The 17,556-nt window shown below is 46.3% G+C and overlaps 1 protein-coding gene across 3 annotated transcripts; it reads right to left on the bottom strand.

The window, feature by feature from the left end:
* Window positions 1-13: 13 nt before the first annotated feature.
* On the bottom strand, window positions 14-10,433 carry naa30 (N-alpha-acetyltransferase 30, NatC catalytic subunit). 3 transcript variants are annotated; one of them, XM_010882234.4, is made up of 5 exons: window positions 9,074-10,433; window positions 7,820-7,943; window positions 7,630-7,685; window positions 4,326-4,354; window positions 14-3,785 (listed from the first exon to the last, which is right to left on the bottom strand). In XM_010882234.4, the coding sequence occupies exons 1-5, from the start codon at window positions 9,956-9,958 to the stop codon at window positions 3,539-3,541; spliced, it is 1,341 nt and encodes a 446-aa protein (XP_010880536.1). In that variant the 5' UTR covers window positions 9,959-10,433; the 3' UTR covers window positions 14-3,538. The 3 variants fall into 3 exon arrangements, with proteins under 3 accessions (XP_010880536.1, XP_010880537.1, XP_010880538.1); XM_010882236.4 differs by having other exon boundaries at window positions 3,698-3,785; window positions 4,212-4,354; window positions 9,074-10,427; XM_010882235.4 differs by having other exon boundaries at window positions 3,667-4,354; window positions 9,074-10,379.
* Between the last annotated feature and the right edge of the window lie 7,123 nt (window positions 10,434-17,556).

Genomic DNA, 17,556 nt, shown 5'->3' with positions numbered 1-17,556 from the left:
TTACCCAAGACAGTTTGTTTGTGGGAAGGTTTCATTAATATATTTGGCTTTCACATGAAAACCTTTTCTCGAAAAAAGCTACTTTCCACAAAATTGAATAAATAAAAACTAACAAAATTATCCTAAATACATTTTCTTTGTCCTAGATTCCTGAAAATATTAAACTACATTAAATTGAGTGTATGCTTTCAAATACATATGACAAAATGCACAAGCTAATCAACCTTTTTTTTGTACAGTCTTTGAAACATGATGTTTGAATGCAGAAACAGAACGACCAGACAAGCACGATGACACTCCCCTTTACAGCATTAAAAAAAAATTAATAATTTATTTCTGTGTTCTTTTTCCACATTAAATAAAAGATATCAGACACTTTCAGATTGAAGAAAAAAAAGGAGACAGGCAAGAGGGGCAGAGGAACAGAACTGACATGCAAAAAACCCTTCTCTTTCCCCTTAGCACATCTTACAAGTCAGAGGAATTCCTGATGGGGGAGGGGCGTAATTGGAGTGGTATAAGGTGGGCAATAGAATAGATGGGAACTAAGCAATGGACTGCCATCCCCTTGTTTGAATGGTGAAGTTCAGGATTTGGACAGAGCAAGCTGATCGTAGATCTGTGTGCCTGATGGGAAATCTTAGCTAGAGGAGTTTGTCTATACTCCTGCATAGCTTCTTTTCAGCAGAACGTTCTCTATGGACTAAAACCAACTGGAGTGTCCAATAGAAAGCTTGACAACTCTCTCTGTCCCCTTTTCTCTCTCGTCCAGAGATTGTAGAAGAGTGGCTGGAGTCAAGGGTGAATGGCAGCTAAGCAATTGGCTCTCCAGAACAGGGGGCACTCAAACACCCTAAACAGGCTTGACAACTTTAGATTTCTCTATAGCAAAGTCTTAAATTCCTTATGAAGTCTTCAGGGATGGGAAGGTATCGGCTAGTCTGGCAGCTGGTTGGTTTGTTCTTCAGCCCACTGTTAACTTACACAAACAGACTTATGAGGAAGCCCTTCAACGGGGGTACATTCACTGAGATGCAACATTCAGAACATCGCAGCTAGAAATCCAATGTATAGAGCCAACAATTCACAAATTCATATTTGGAGAGAATTCGATTAGTTTCAGCTAAGCGTTCTGCTATGGGGCACCCTACTGAACAGACCTCTGGTTGTGTTGGGCAGTCTGGCCTATCAGGGCCGGTTATAATGCCCATGATTCCAACTGGCCCTGCTAGGGTTTCACACGGTTCAAACTAGGAGAGAAATAAAGACCTGTTCCACAAGAGATGGTCAGACCCAAACAAAGACCATTTCAGAGCAGGAGAGGAGACCCACACATCTCAATCACAGGGGTAAGCACTTCTGGCCCTGGAGGTCCAAAAAACATTATCCTTCAGTGTGAATGGAACCAACTAGCAGATAGACACACATATGAAAACAAGTCTTTCTGCCCTCCAAGCCTGAAAAGCCTGCTTTAGAATGAATCTAGAATAAAGCAGGATCAGAGACAGTCAACACTGAACAGGGCATGTATCTGCGCAGGGAGCAAAATGGACGTCATCCCGGAAAATGGAACAGAATGCCATTGGAACGGTTCTTAGCTCACTGGGCCAGGAAAAGTTACCAAGCTCCCATCTGTGCGTCCTGATCTCTGATCAGCTCACAGCTGGCCAATGCATTTTCATTTGAGTCCTAACTCACCTCTGGAAGAGTTCAAATAAACTAGCAGAAAAAAGAAACAGAAAACCCAGTCAAAATCAATCAATCCCCCAAAAACCACAATTCAGAAAAAAGGTGCTCTCATATCAAATTAATAGAGAACAAACGCTCATATACAAATCTGCAATTGAAAAAATAAAAATAAAAAAAGGTCATCAGATCTGTCTTTTCAAACACACATGCACAATCATATGCGCACACACACGCGCACACACGGGCACGCACACACGCGCACGCACAGTTTAGGGATGGTTAGTCTGGCAGTTAACATGCTCTCGCTTCCCATTCTGCAATCCAAACCAGTTGACCAAGACATTGGGTAAGAACAGTTCCTGTTGGCTAAAAGTTCCTAAATGTTTGGATGTTTATTTTAATAGACGATAAAAAAAAGAGGAGCTATAACACCTTAACTAGAAACAAATGAGTCCACTTGTCCCAAGAGGACTTGAGTATGTTGATGTATACCCTATAATGCATTCTGGGTAAATACTTGATAGCCGCTCCCGCTCGGCGGTACCGTAGTGTTTGTGCTAAGACGAGACAGCTCTTTAGCAACTACAGAACTAACTGCTCAGAACTAACTCCTGGTGGCTCTACTTCACAGCAGGGCTACCTAGAAGTGTTTCGTGGATAATAAAGAGGAAGTCTGAAAAGAGCTGACTCTACACCATCAGTCCACACGCACAAGCACCTGTCACACTCACTGCATCCTTAGCCAAACAAAGTGCATCTGACCTTTGTTCATTTTACTCAACGACAAAAAAGAAAGAACTACGTATAAAGACGAACAAACAACATAAATTTGCCTCAAACGCACGTGTTCGCCGCAATAATTTGCATGGGTAGGAACTACCTGGGGTGTCAGCCTTTCCCGGGGGTGGGGGACATGGGGTGTTCCCAGCAGTGTCCCCAGGAAGTGCACACTAGGCCTGTACGCTAGGGGATAGCGAGATAGTGTATGGTAAGCGGTCAAAGTCAACTCTGGGGGCCATGGGGTAATAGGGAGTTAGCCGTAGCCATACGTCGGCCCCCCCTACCAAGGGTCAACCAAAAGGTGAACGAACGGAAACAGGCAGACAACACACACACACACACACACACAGGAATCCAGCGTATTTCATAACACTACTGCTCCAGCCTGAGACTTGGGTGTACTGAAGCAACACTGGGCACATGTTCATCTGTGTACAGGGGTCCACTGCTTAGGTGGAATCCGCATCAACAACCTGGGTTGGGATCTCAACTCCCTTTCCAGGCTTCCCTTGGGAAGGGTTCCCATAAACGGCACGACGTGTCGGCCAAACGGTATCCACGAAAGTATCCCTCGCGCCAACACAACTGAAATCACAGGGAAATGGTTGTAGCCCGATCTTGACCACTGAAAGGCCAGGATGAATTTGCACCATAATGTTTCTATCCGGCAAGTCCGCTCCAACCTACACCAGTGCCGGGGACTGAGGGCCCACAGGTGTGTCATGAACTGGGCAACATCTCGAGTGTTAACAGACTCATGCGTGCCTTACCGCCAGTCGTGTTGAAACAAAGGCATGCATGTTCCCAGACCCCAGGTCTGCATCTGGGGCAGAGGAGGCAAAACTGAACAGCAAAGCAATGGGCGTGTTTATCTCAAAACGCAGGGACAACAGAAACCCAGACGAGGGTAGAAACACTGACAGACACGCCCACACACGATTTCCACCAAGCGCACACACACAATTCACAAACAGTCGCACCCGGTTGCGCCAACCACATCCCTTCCGCGCACACACAAGAAATAGCCTAAACAAACTTTTCCAAAACCACTAGGCAAAACAAACACACACTATAGCTTCTCCAACCCCCTGTTGACTAATGAGATTAAAAAATAAACACAAAAATAAACTCCACAAATATTTCCTTCAAGCCTGTCGCCCGCACATCGCCCCCACAACCTCCGCACCCCACGCTCACTTCCTCTTTCATTCTCTTTGTTCTCTTCTTCTGCGGATCTGTGTCCCGGTGGATGAACCGACGTGACGCCCTCCTGTGGATTCATGGGTCCACACCTCCAGGCAGACACGACCTCATGTCTAACATCGGGTAAAAGGGGAAGGGCAAAGGTTCAGAGGCTAAAGGTCACCAGACCACATCACACACACCCGCCAAACCCCCTCCACCCCCCAACCATGGTGTCCCCAACAGCTAACAGGGCATAGGCATCTTCATAAAAACATTTGGTGGGCTTCTGTCCGTCATTTCAGTTCAGCCTCGATCAAAGAGCCGTTTTCCAAGAGTTCGGGGGTCAAAGGGGGCGGGGGCGGTCTGTATGAACTGTGTGTGAATGGCTGCGTGTGATTAGTGTGTAAATGCCTTTGTATGTGACTATAAATGTAATGTGTATACAGGCGGCTGTGTGTGTGTGTGTGTGTGTGTGTAGGGGTCCAGGGCAGGGTTGAGACTGTGACTGAGGCTGTGAAGTTGGTTCAGTAAGAGGGCGACACCGGTCATCCTCTCACACTCTCTAACGGAGCCACAGTTTGAGCCGAAGCGCGTCCACGCCGTTCAGGTAATATCTGAAGAGACGCTTGTCTCGGACGAAGCCCAGGTTCTCATACAGCTTCAGAGCTGACCTGTTAGTGATCTCAGTCTCCAGAACCACCTGGAAGAAAGGCAGAGAGCGACAGAAAGAGCGTAAGAGAAAAATACAGCTTATCAGAGCAGAAGTCAGTTACAACAGATCGGTTAAACCAAGGGCCAAAAAAAGTGAAGGAATCTGCACACAAAAAACATTATGATCATATTATTAGTAATTATAATCATTAATACTATCAGTCCTGACATTATTATTGCTACTATACAGAAAACTAGTCCAATAAGAAGGCTACCCACTGCCTAGGGCTGACTGAAATGAAGTACAACCATGAAGGAAAACTGCAGTTGCGCCACATAGGACGTCAGTAGCATGCCATGACACCTAACTTATATACAGTATCTCACAAAAGTGAGTACACCCCTCACATTTTAGCAAATATTTGATTATATCTGTTCATGTGACAACACTAAAGAAATAACACTTAGCTACAATGTAAAGTAGTGAGTGTACAGCTTGTATAAGTGTAAATTTGCTCTCCCCTCAAAATAATTAAACACACAACCATTAATGTCTAAACCGCTGGCAACAAATATGAGTACACCCCTAAGTGAAAATGTCCAAATTGGGCCCATTGTCAATATTTTGTGGGGCCACCATCATTTTCCAGCACTGCCTGAACCCTCTTGGTCATGGAGTTCACCAGAACTTCACAGGTTGCCACTGGAGTCCTCTTCCACTCCTCCATGACGACATCACGGAGCTGGAGGATGTTAGATACTTGTGCTCCTCCACCTTCCGTTTGAGGATGCCCCACAGATGCTCAATTGGGTTTAGGTCCAGAGACATGCTTGGCCAGTCCATCACCTTTACCCTCAGCTTCTTTAGCAAGGCAGTGGTCGTCTTGGAGGTGTGTTTGGGGTCGTTATCATGTTGGAATGCTGCCCTGCGGCCCAGTCTCCGAAGGGAGGGGATCATGTCACAGTACATGTTGGTATTGATGGTTCCCTCAGTGAACTGTAGCTCCCCAGTGCCGGCAGCACTCATGCAGCCCCAGACAATGACACTCCCACCACCATGCTTGACTGTAGGCAAGACACACTTGTCTTTGTACTCCTCACCTTGTTGCCGCCACACACGTTTGACACCATCTGAACCAAATAAGTTTATCTTGGACTCATCAGACCACAGGAAATGGTTCCAGTAATCCATGTCCTTAGTCTGTTTGTGGGCTTTCTTGTGCATCATCTTTAGAAGACGCTTCCTTCTGGGACGAGAGCCATGCAGACCAATTTAACACGGTGTGCGGCGTATGGTCTGAGCACTGACAGGCTGACCTCCCACCCCTTCAGCCTATGCAGCAATGCTGGCAGAACTCATATGTCTATTTCCCAAAGACAACCTCTGGATAAGACGGTGAGCATGTGCACTCAACTTCTTTGGTCGACCATGGCGAGGCCTGTTTTGAGTGGAACCGTCCTGATAAACCACTGTATGGTCTTGGCCACCATGCTGCAGCTCAGTTTCAGGGTCTTGGCAATCTTCTTATTGCCTAGGCCATCTTAATCTAGAGCAACAATAATTTTTTTCATATTGTCAGAGTTCTTTGCCATGAGGTGCCTCGTTGAACTTCCAGTGACCAGTATGAGGGAGTGTGAGAGCGATATCTCCAAATTGAACACACCTGCCCCCCATTCACACCTGAGACCATGTAACACTAACCAGTCACATGACACCGGGGAGGGAAAATGGCTAATTGGGCCCAATTTGGACATTTTCACTTAGGGGTGTACTCACTTTTGTTGCCAGCGGTTTAGACATTAATGGCTGTGTGTTTAATTATTTTGAGGGGACAGCAAATGTACACTGTTATACAAGCAGTACACTCACTACTTTACATTGTAGCAAAGTTTCATTTCTTCAGTGTTGTCACATGAACAGATATAACCAAATATTTGCTAAAATGTGAGGGGTGTACTCACTTTTGTGAGATACTGTATATAATTTAGGTGTCATGGCATGCTACTGACATCCTATGTGGCAACTGGAGTTTTCCTTCATTTCAGTCAAATGTGAGGGGTGTACTCACTACTGAGATACTGTAAGTAATGACATGATGGTTATGTAGATGTGGAGGATGTTGAGACAGGATCCTGAACGACAGGCAATATATTACTTACACCATAATTCACCACCTGACCGCATGGAAACTTAGGACATATAAGCTAGATTGCTAAACCTGCTTATTAGGTTACTGATGGATAGCCACGTAATTTACCGTTAATAAGAGTTCCCTTCAAAGTCAATTTCCCACAGGTAGGCCTGTAGGCCACTTGTCGACTAGAAGGCACATGGTGTGCTCCACTTAGTTTTGCCAATGTGGTTCCTCAAAAAAAATAATAACAGACCCACTTCTCTTTAACAGTAAGAGGAACGCTATAGAAATGGTGCTTCCCCAGCAATTATTTTCAAAAGTCATACTGCATGCCTGGGTTGAATGCATCTTCACACTATACATGGCTGGCAGGGTGAGGAGAGCTGGAAAGTAGTAGGTTAAAAGGGGTAATCTGGGTTTTGCTTTTTGGTCATTAAAAATGCATGATATCAATTCCTGAAGAAAAGAAAAAAGCTTCTATAAGCCTGTTCAGTTGATTTTAACAGCCCCTTAACTGTTTAGCCAAACATTGGCAGCTGACCTGTTCGAATCCCACAACACTGACACATTAAATAGCATCATTCAACCTGTGAAATAAAATGATTGACCAATCCCATAGTCATGTAATTCCTTAACGTCTGCAGTCTTTTCTTACTTAGTGATCACATTATGACTTGCAATGTATTTATCACAGAGATTCCTTGCTAGGTGTGCTGTGATGTAGGTATAGTTCTACGTTATATATCGGACACTGCAGTGACAACCGAAGCAATACAGTACACTTGGGTTGTGGCTTGAACGAAGAGATGATGCTCACACCATCTACCCCAAGCACGCTAGTAGTGCTGACTCAAAAAAGCTAACTAGCTCATGAATGCAAACAATGCTCTCCCCTAAAAAAAAATCTGTTTAGCCGGGACAGCTGTTCTCCCAAACAAAACCAAAAACATCTGAACAACATAATGTGAATTAGTTAGGTTAAAATTAAGTTAAATCATTCCTAAGAAAATCAAAGATGACTACAGTTAGTATTTACCTGAGAGTTCTATAACCGGTTTCTTATTTAACGCATCAAATAGAGTTATTGAACGTGCCACATAGCATTATTTAATGTGTTCATTGTCACAAGCAAAGACCCATATGGCATTCCACACCAGACGGACCACAGGGCCAATAGCAGTCCTCTCACCTCATCGCAATCCCCCTCCACCATGGCGTAGATAGCCTTCTTCACCAGGTTAGTACCTGAAACACACACACACACTAACTCAGTGGCACTAAACATAGAAATATTTTTTCAGACATAAAATGCAGCTGAGATAAACATTGTTTTTTCACGTTACTTAAATCATGCTGCCAGAGAGTATTCTGGTTTTTACCGATGCTTTTCCTCCGGTGTTTGGAGTCCACAGCCAGCATGGCGATGTAGCCGCGACGAAACATCTTCTTGTGCATGTCCAGCTTACACACGATGGCCCCGACACATTCCTGCTCCACCATGGCCTGGAAACAAACAACCAATGAGTCATGTTTTTATGATGTGTCCCACCTCCAGCTAATGAAGCGTTCTCTCTTTTCAATCTAGGACAGCAGAGTACCTGCCCCTTTTCAGAAAACCTAATAAACCCTACGTTTTGATATAGAGGATTAAATAACTCTATGGCGACTCTCGGGAAATCGGCTTCCTCCTTCCTAAAGGCCACTGAGGTCTATAGAGGTGTTTTAACACTTGGTCCGTTCCACCAACGGATGATCCCAGAGCAGTTTGCTTATAATGTCTGTGGAATGTGAATGTGCCAAAGGAACTCTGAGCCCTCAAAAGAGACTCCAATGCCAAACCCTCATAATAGGGTCTAATTTTGGTATACTTAAAGTTTCTGGTCCACCTGCTTTTTTAAGAATAATACTTTTTATTTCTATGGTACTATCAAAAAACCATGTTACAATGACAGTATAAACAAATGGAGGTGCCTGTGTAAACACCCTGAGAAAACAGATTCAATATAAATAGCCTAATCATAGTTAAAATGATGACAAGGCTGATTCCTCTCTGGACCAAGGCGGAAAGATTAACATAAATATGAGCAAAAAATGTCTTCCTATTAGTCTAGAGTTTACCTCAACACACCAAATTCAAAGTGAACAACGTGAAAAGACTTGCAGGTGTTTCGCAGTCAGCTAGAATGCTATATGGAGTCAGAACGTTGTTAAACTCAGTTTGTGTGTACATGCCATTTCACGTTTCAATGTAGCTGTGTGACACACCTCCGAATGATTTAATATATACTGCACGTCTACAGTAGCAGTCACGCCCTAAACGAACCCAGCCTTGGCCTAGCCCACCGGCCCTTTCAATCCAACTTAAAACCGAACTCACGTTTCACGAACAACGAAGGAAAAAGGAAGGTTGAAAGGGCTATTAAAACAAGCGAGCCAACAAGTTACTTCAGTAATACCCACTTTTAACTACAGATACATGTCGAGAGGGTAATACAGAGCAGACACAGTAAGCAAATGTGAATTAAGAGACACAACGGGCCTTTTACTTTGCTAATTTAATATAATAAGCAATAAGCCATGACGGTGTTTTGCTGCAGATATTACAGTAGCTATTGTTGTGTCTTTATACTCACCAGAAAGCAGAGTTGCGGCCAGTTGTGGATGAAGTACCTATAGGTATAAATGGAATAGGGCTCAGACAAGTCCTTGGTGATCAACCTCATGATTCCTGGCATCTGTAATTCGGACTCGTAACGGACATAATGAATCCCCTGGCTTTCTTCCTCTCCTCGGCCAGTCGAGCAGTTCAGATCCAGCCTTGCTAACTCCGACACCGGCGGCTTGTATATGGCGACGGGGTCATTATCTACTCCAGCCCGGTGCTCACAGGGGCCTTCGCAGTCTGGGGGCTGGTTCGGTGGTCGAGTGTCTTCCGTGGGGTCGCTTTCCCCTCTCCTAGCGTTACCACTAGGCTTGTCTCCGGTTACAGGGTGGCTTCGGATAGCCTCAGTTCTTGTAATAGTCAGCATACCGTTCATGCTATTGTTGTTCAAGTGAGGGTGGCAGCCTTTCGAACTGGGACTGTGGTCCTCATGTTGGCAGCAATGGTGGTCGCTATTGTTTTTATCGTTCGCGTTGTCTCCAAAACTGCTGCTGTCACAGTGTTCCGTAGACGGTCTCGGATTGTCAGATCGGTTTTCAATCGTGTGGTTGTGGCTCTCGCCTTCTTCAGGCGGACTGACCAAGCCGTTCATCTGCTGTTCCTGCGGGGCTTGCGTTTTTAGGTGTAGCGCAGCCGGGTTAGCATGCGATAACATGTTCTTCTGTTTTTTCTTGCTTGGCCGTTTGTCCTCGCTTACCCGCTGCCCCTGTCCTGTCCCAGAGGTTACAGAGCCCTCCCGACCGCAGCCTGGTTGTCCTCTTTCCCCAGGTTCGACGTTTCCACCCCCAGGGAAGGGAGTAATTTCAGCCGGGGATGCTGGCAATGCGCTGCTAGGCCCAGTCGGCACTGCAGCCATCCCACTTCATTAAGGGGGCGAATCACGTTTAAAAAAAAAGATAAATATACTTTCATCCACAAGAGCTAGAAGGTTATAAACGAAGACAAATTCCCTTGAGCTATTATTGTGTAAATCCGAGGGTTTTCTTTAAAAAAAATTCTACTTCTCTTCCGACGCCTGTCGTTGCTTTCTCCTCGGTGTCCCAGCTGCCGGAAAGCGCTGTCGCAGCAAACGCTATTGCAGCTGAAAGAAGGTTGCGCTTTACGACAGTCATGGGAATCATAATCAATGCCCGGTTCACAAAACACTTTACACAAAGCGTCTGGGGCGTCAACAAAACTCACAATTTATTTTTAATCTTACTTTGCACGAATCATATTTTGTATTTGGTATAAATAGAGCCCTCGGCTTCAGGAATTTCAGTGTTCTCCAAAGCTTTTGAAAGTATAAGGACGATGGAAATTCTTCATTTATTAAATAGTGACCATAAAAAATTATATATTTGGAGGTTTTAATAAATACAGTCCCTTGCACACTGATGTGAAGTTCATGAACGCAAGAATGACTGCAAGTAGGGCTCATTTACTTTCTTGCCAGTAGAGGGTGCTGCAGGTGCGTGCGATGTATTTAACTAACAATTTCTAAGTAATTTTCAGTACTGAAGGAAAAGTGATGTTAATTATGTAAGGGAACGAGAACAGTACTATTTTACATTGGCCAGGTCTCCCTTGAAGGGGGTCTGAGTTTTGATTAATGTTGAAACTTAATGAAAACGTAACTCTGCTAACAGAGCATGTCAAACCTAATCACAACTATTTGCAATGTTATTTTCATGAGGAAGGTATAATTTGATGCACATCCCAACAATTTGCAGAGGGACTGACTATTGAATAATAACATGTAGGATACAAAGAAAAGAAAGTGTTACACTCTGTTTCAGCTTCAAGTGATTTATACAGTCAAACCCCATAAATATTATTTTAATGGACACACAGTGGTTGTGGGAGCATACAACACTGCTTGACCCCTAACACTGTGACAGCCCTTGGCAATGCTAGTCAGCAGACGGGGTGGGGGGGGGTAACTTCAGGCGAGGGAGTGTAGGCCAGCGATGCTGGTGGGTACAAGGCAGGGGGTACATACACTCCAGCTGGAACCCGGTGAGGGGGTGGCAGTGCCCAACGGGGCACCGGGGGGGGGGGGGGTCCCTCAGCTTTGGGCGATAAGGGGGTAACTGGGAACGAGACTCCATCCGGAGGGGGGTAAGTGTGTGTATGTGGGTGTGTGGGTGTGGGTAGCAGCCTGCACTGTTTGGGTGTTTGAGCAGGTGGAGGGGATTAGATGCACTGGAGAGGCTGGATAAGGTTGATGAAACCCACACAGAGACACTCAACCACACGCACACACACACACATACACAAACACACACTAGATTTCCAGCCCATTAACTTAAATTCCTGTCAGATGAATTGGACATGGAATTCTCCACAGGAAAGCAATTCTACCCTGGAATTGACTGGCAATTAGACCGAGTTGACCCTCTGATGGGCGCGCAAAGAAAACACGGATCGTGCAGGGTTCTCCTAAAACAGACAGGGGGCAGTGTTGCCCTGTAACTTTTAACAAGTCTTCCCTGAAGCCCTCTATCCAGGATTTGTTCCCATGCTCAGCGTTTCCTCCAGTGTTTTGGGAAAAGAGGATGGTACTATGAGTCCCAGCCCAGATCTACAAATCCTCAGTCACAATGGACAGCCATGATACACAGTGAGAAGCCAGGAGCCTTTGTGGAAATCCCAGCACATTTTCCTATCATAGTTAAAGAGAGCTCACAACCCCCACTGATAAAGGTCAACACAGATTGGCTGTGACACCGGCACTGCGGAGAGAAGCGAGGACATGATAAAGCTGCGGTGTGTCACCGGGGAAAGACTATTTGACGAACTCCCCCAACGCACATGTCCCTCAGTCACACTTAACTTTATTTGCCCCTGTAAATTGATTTCCTTACAAGAGTCCATTGCATTAAAGAGGACTAAGTGTCTGAGTGCCCTGCGGCCCTGTTTCCTATCTCAGAAACCCTGACAGTCCTCTGTCTGTGGGTGTCATATTTTAGTGTAATGAGTATGAATAAAGTGGGTTTCATTTAGAAAAGAGAGACAGAAGGAGAGAAAGCGATGAGAGAGAGGGAAACTGAGAACACGCCCTTTGAAAGCTATAAGCCCTGGGGCTGAGAACTCTCTGAAGAGCTGGAATCAGACATGCACAATCAGTTCCCCTCTTTAAATCTCCTTTCCAGGCCTACCTACTTCAACAGCCTGCTCTTAATTACCTTCTCTATCACTTAGCAGGTTGAGACTGGGCTAAAAGAGCAATCCCATAGCTAGTCCTCACCACCAGCTATATCGATCTGCCTCTGTCACTCAATCTCTCCATCTTTCTTTCTTCCTTTTTAGCTCATTCATTTTGCCTCTCCCTGTCTGGCAAAGGCTGTGTCATATTCTGACTGCACAATGTAGGGGTTAGGTTGGTGGAGGGAATGCAGTGTGCCCCCCCCCACCCCCCCCCCCCCCGAACAAAACAATCACAGGCTCCAAAGAGGCCAATCGTACACTGCTGCCTGCTGAATGGGCTGGCCAAAATTAGCCTCTCCACAAACCGCTCGACGAGCGACTCAGAACACAGTAACTAAAAACAATGAGTTTCACACAAAGCTTCCAGGGAGAGCCTGCCTCCTTCGCCTGTATGCACCAGCCACTGCCAAGTGCATTAACCCCCCCCCCCCCCCCCCCCCGCCCCCCCCCGCCCCTGGCTTCACCTCGCCTCTCCCGAAGGGAGCCCCTACGCTCAAACTCCGAACACCTCTCTCCACCGCTGCCTCGTTCTCACTCTCTTCTCCGTTTTCGATCGTTTTTTAGGCCCCTTTTCCCTCCGTCCCTCTTTCCAGTCCAGGCCAATCATGAAACAGCCTTTCGGTTTCCCCCAGAAAACAATACACTAAAGCCCTCGCTCTGTGTCTGTCTCCAGGCAGTCTCAGGGGCCCGGGGTTCGAGGGCCTCAGCAGGGACCACTGCTTCTGCATCTCCACTCCTGACTGTCAGTTTGGCTCCTAGATCCCCCCTATTCTCTCCCACCGCTCTGCTCTTATCTCTTTTTCTTTCTCTCTTTGTTTGGCTCTTGGGCCAGGAGAGCCCGGTTTAATTAGTTTCTGTTGGGTTAATTAAGGGGTAAAAGTTAGGGGGTCGAACCGGAACAAAAGCCAGTCGGACTGGCTGGACGGACGCAGGTGCTAAGGACCGGTTGCCAGATTCCAGCGTTCAGATTAAAATGGCCTCTCAGTGCCTGGAGTGGAGAGAGCTGTCATACTCCCAGAAACTCAAGTAGTGGCAACATTTTAATTTATTTCTGTTGGGTTTACTTTTAGACTTCAGTGAACTGATTTTTTTTGAGGAGTAGAAAAATGGAAAATGGTAAAGAAACTAGCCATAATGTCTTATTTTTTGTTTTATAAATAACAACAAGTGAAAAACCCTGAGGCATCGCAGCTGGCTACCTCAGAGGCAGGTTGGCTGGAATCAAGTGTATCTAGTCTCCCCTGGCTGGGCTACTGTTTTATGTTTTATTTTGATGCAGCATTAGTTAGTGAAGAGCCAGTAGTACTGTCTTTGCCCGGTTGCCAGTCTCCGTCAGCTGAAGCCAAGTCATCTGTCTGTTGCTGTCTTGCCTGACAAGGTGTTGTGTTCTATGTGCTGTGTTCTACTCCATCGCCCCGGGTTCTCCATGTGCCCCTTTCATGCCCGAGTGCTGGAGCAGGCAAACGTAGGACAGTTGTCCTTCTTCCCACTCTGCAAGAGGTGTGATACGCGCATCACATGATTAAGGTCAGACCTACAAACCGTATTTATCAAGGTGTTTATTTAGAAAGTACCTCAGCACGTCACGGAAACTCTGTTAACGTACTCTGTTAACATGTGAGAAGTATGACAAAGTGAGCTGTGTACTGTAACCATGACCTTGAACATGAGCAGGGAGTTGAAAACACGAGGGAGAGATTCGCTGGCACCTTTTGACACGTCTTGTGGAGTCAGGCTTTGACTGAGAGGGGAGAGGGGGATTGGATGAGAAGATGTGAGTCACAGAATATTGAAATGGAGAGATAGGGATTGGTATGATATGGGGATGACAAGCGAGGGGAGGGGAGGGGAGAGGAGGGGAGAGGAGAGTGATGAGTGTCACATTGAGAACGAACACAGTGATGCCCAGAAGAGGGACGTAAAGGTGAGGATGGAAAGAATGATACGGCAATATGAAGTGATGTCAGTCTGATGAAATAGAGAGAGATGGAGGAGAGGAGTGCAGTGGGCATCTCTGGCAGCGTAGGGGCCTCCATCCTGGGGCCCTTTAGGCGGACGCCAACTCAGCAGGGAGGAGAGACAATCACGCAGCACCAGGCTCCACGCACATACAGAGGTGAATGGAGGGAAGGATGGATGGAAGGAGAAAGGGGGACAAAGGATGGATGGAGGGAAGGATCACAGTGAGATGGGTCGGGAAATGAAGACGAGAAGAGAGGTGAGGAGAAGGGCACCGTAAAGGCGAGAAGACAAGAAAGAGATTGAGCCAGAGAGTGAGGAAGAGAGACACTGAGAGAGGCACAGAGAGGGTGTACTCCCTCTATCACAGCTAGTCTTTATCAGCACTCCAGATCGTGGCGTATGAACAGAGATCCAAGTCCACCATCTGCTGAGTACAGATAAGCCTGGGAGAGATGGCCATTGAGCTGTCACTCAGGGAGGAGAAAATAGAGAGAAAGAAAGAAGAAAAGAAAGAAAAGAGAGAAAAAGTGTTGGGAAAGAGAGAGGTGGAGGGTAGAGTGATGGAGAGAATAGAAAAAGTGTGTGGAAAAAAATCACCAAAGGTAGAAAACCAGACGGAGGAGGGAGAAAACGGCATACAATTGCAGAGAATCGTTTCTAATCAGGAAGCTGTAAGGACCATGGTACAATTATTGTTTTCGCTTTAACGGATTGGAACGTCAGTCAGATGAAGTCTTCTTTCACCTTCTTCTGACCTAGTCAGTCTCACGATCCGAATGTTATCTTCACATTATCTATACGCTATGCACGTTATCGATGCATTATCCAAAGGTTATCCACACGTTAACCGGAGTCTCCCCGGACATTTTGAAAATGTTATCCGTGCATTGTCCATACATTGTCCATACATTAGCCTGACATTAGAGGGAACAGAGGAGAAGTGCTAAAGCACTGAGTAGACAAGTCATAACCCCGACGACAACCCCATAATACCCTCTCAGTACACACAAAGACACACATCCAGACCCCCAACACTCAACCCCCACACTCCTCTTTGGGATAGGGTGAGGGTGGGTTGCTCTCAGCCGGGGTCTGTTGAACCAGTACTAAGATACCCAGGGTTCCTGGATAAGGAGATCCGTATCTCAGCGGGACTGACCTGTTTAAATGAAGAATGAATAAAAGCTCTCCCATCTGAGCTGCGGGTATACGAGTCACACTTCTCCAGGGGAGATTGAGGGTTGGGCCCAGATGAAACCCTAACTCCACAAAGTGCACTTTTCATCTGTCACCCGGTCAGGAGTAATAAAGAGTGTTGGGGAAAGGGAGCATTTGGGAGGCAGAATGGGGTGAATGGGGGTGAGGATAAATGCCTACGTAGATTGGCGTTCTACTGAGCGCATGTGATTGATGACCTCAAACCACCACTAAAGCACTCATGTTTTCACCACACACGTGATACAATGAACCTTGAGTCTGCGTGAGCGGCGTGTTCTCAGTTAGGGTGAAGCGCTCACACTCTCTGTGAAGGTGCAGATGTAAGGATTCAGGGCCTCATCATGGGACTAGAGTTAGGGCTAGGCCTGTGTTTGGGCTGAGGCTGGAGGGAGGTTTGGGGCTGGGGTATAGGGCTGTGGTTGGGGTGTAAGACTGGGGCTGGGGTACAGGGATTGGTGGGGGGTTCAGGCCTTGGGTGTGGGGGTGGGGTTTGGGGGGGGGGGGGTGTTAGGGAGAGGATTAGCCCAGGCCAGTTGGATCATTTTACAGCCGGCGAACCCCCCCAGTCTCCTGGACAATGAGGATTAAACTTCTCTTGTTCTTCAAGTCTGAAAACGGCAGGGCAACAAAGACACTATTCCTCCTGGGTCTCCGGCTGGGAGCTGGAAGAGAGAGGGGGGATGAAGATGGAGCGGGGATGGGGGGAAGGATGGAGCTGGGGGTCCCTCACAAAATTAATCCCTTCACAATTTCCTCCGGGTTGCTAAAGTGAGATATGAGTCAGTCGTGGCTAATGAAACGCTGCAGTCATCTAAAGAGAGGAGGACGATAAAAGCAGACATTAAACTAATGGAGCTTGTCATTAGCTGTTCCATTAAAGAGGATCGGGGAGTCCGTGTGCCCCTGTGGCGATCGTAGAGGGAGATGAATCGATTAATTATATTCCAATAACGCTCCTGCTACACCCATGCAAAAGTCTTCTTGTTCTTATCCAATGAAATCCTTTCGGATCAAGTACTTCCTGATGTGGGTAGTGCTCTCACGCCCCTTCTTGGTGATTTTTGTCACACATCATTTGTGACAGGTATGGCAAAGAGACACATCTGCATTGGGAAAATTGTCAACAAAGCCATATGTTTGCTGGTATATACCATACAGACCAACCTGAAAACCTTCACAGTTTTAGGACAAAAACAGCGGTCACTTGTATCATTTGCCGTTTTCTTTCACCAGGAAGCAGGAATGGCATAGTCTGTTGCACCTAGCAGCCCCCTGTAAACATTAGGTATTATAAAATGAATGGATCCAGGATTAATAATGGATAAAGTATTGGTACTCAGATTAACTATTGAGTGTGGTCATAGCCTAAGGGTGAAAAGGGGTCACTATTTGACAGTGTTTCAGCCTCAGGGGGAGCTAACGGGCTCAATATGTTGCAGGGTCTACTGCCATCTACTTTTCCTGGTCTTGTGCTGCAAGTTGCATGATTGCCTCTTCGTATAAAGACTTACATTTGATTTAAAATAGGGAGAGGAAAAAGACAGACTGTCTCTAGGGATTTAATGTCCATCTTGGCTCTTGTTATGCTTCTCTAGGAGGAAAATAAAAGGGGGGAGGACAAAGGAGGAGAAAAGGAGGAGAAAAGGAGGAGAGGGGAAAGTAGAGGCTGAGACCTAGGACCAGTTCAAGCATAAAAGGGCGGGGCCTGTCTGGTAAAAGGCCTTCTTTCTACTTGTCAGGAGGCGAGAAAAAGAGCAAAAGAAAAGAGTCTCCTCACCTCCTGGATGCAGTGTCAACCCACATCAGTGTCTGGTCTGGCAGTTCTGCTCGTACTGCAGGCGCCAGCTCACAATGAAGGGCAGCAATGGCCGCCACACCTCTCATATCCTATCAACGTCCTCCTGGACAGAGCCAATGGAGTTGGGGGGCAGGTGGCTGAGGTGCTGAGGGTTTAGCAGGCCTTCTGAGCAGGCTTCGATTGTTGATCACTGAGTAGTAGTGATTGTTCCATTCGTGATTGGGATAAAAAAAAAAAATGGACTGAAATATCTATATTTCAACACAGTGCAAGTTAATGTTAGCGGT

Source organism: Esox lucius, chromosome 18, assembly GCF_011004845.1.
Source record: "Esox lucius isolate fEsoLuc1 chromosome 18, fEsoLuc1.pri, whole genome shotgun sequence".
In the NCBI taxonomy this organism is placed as follows: Eukaryota; Metazoa; Chordata; class Actinopteri; order Esociformes; family Esocidae; genus Esox; species Esox lucius.
The sequence above is the reverse complement of the archived record's forward strand: the minus strand, read 5'-3'. Positions and strand labels throughout refer to the sequence as shown.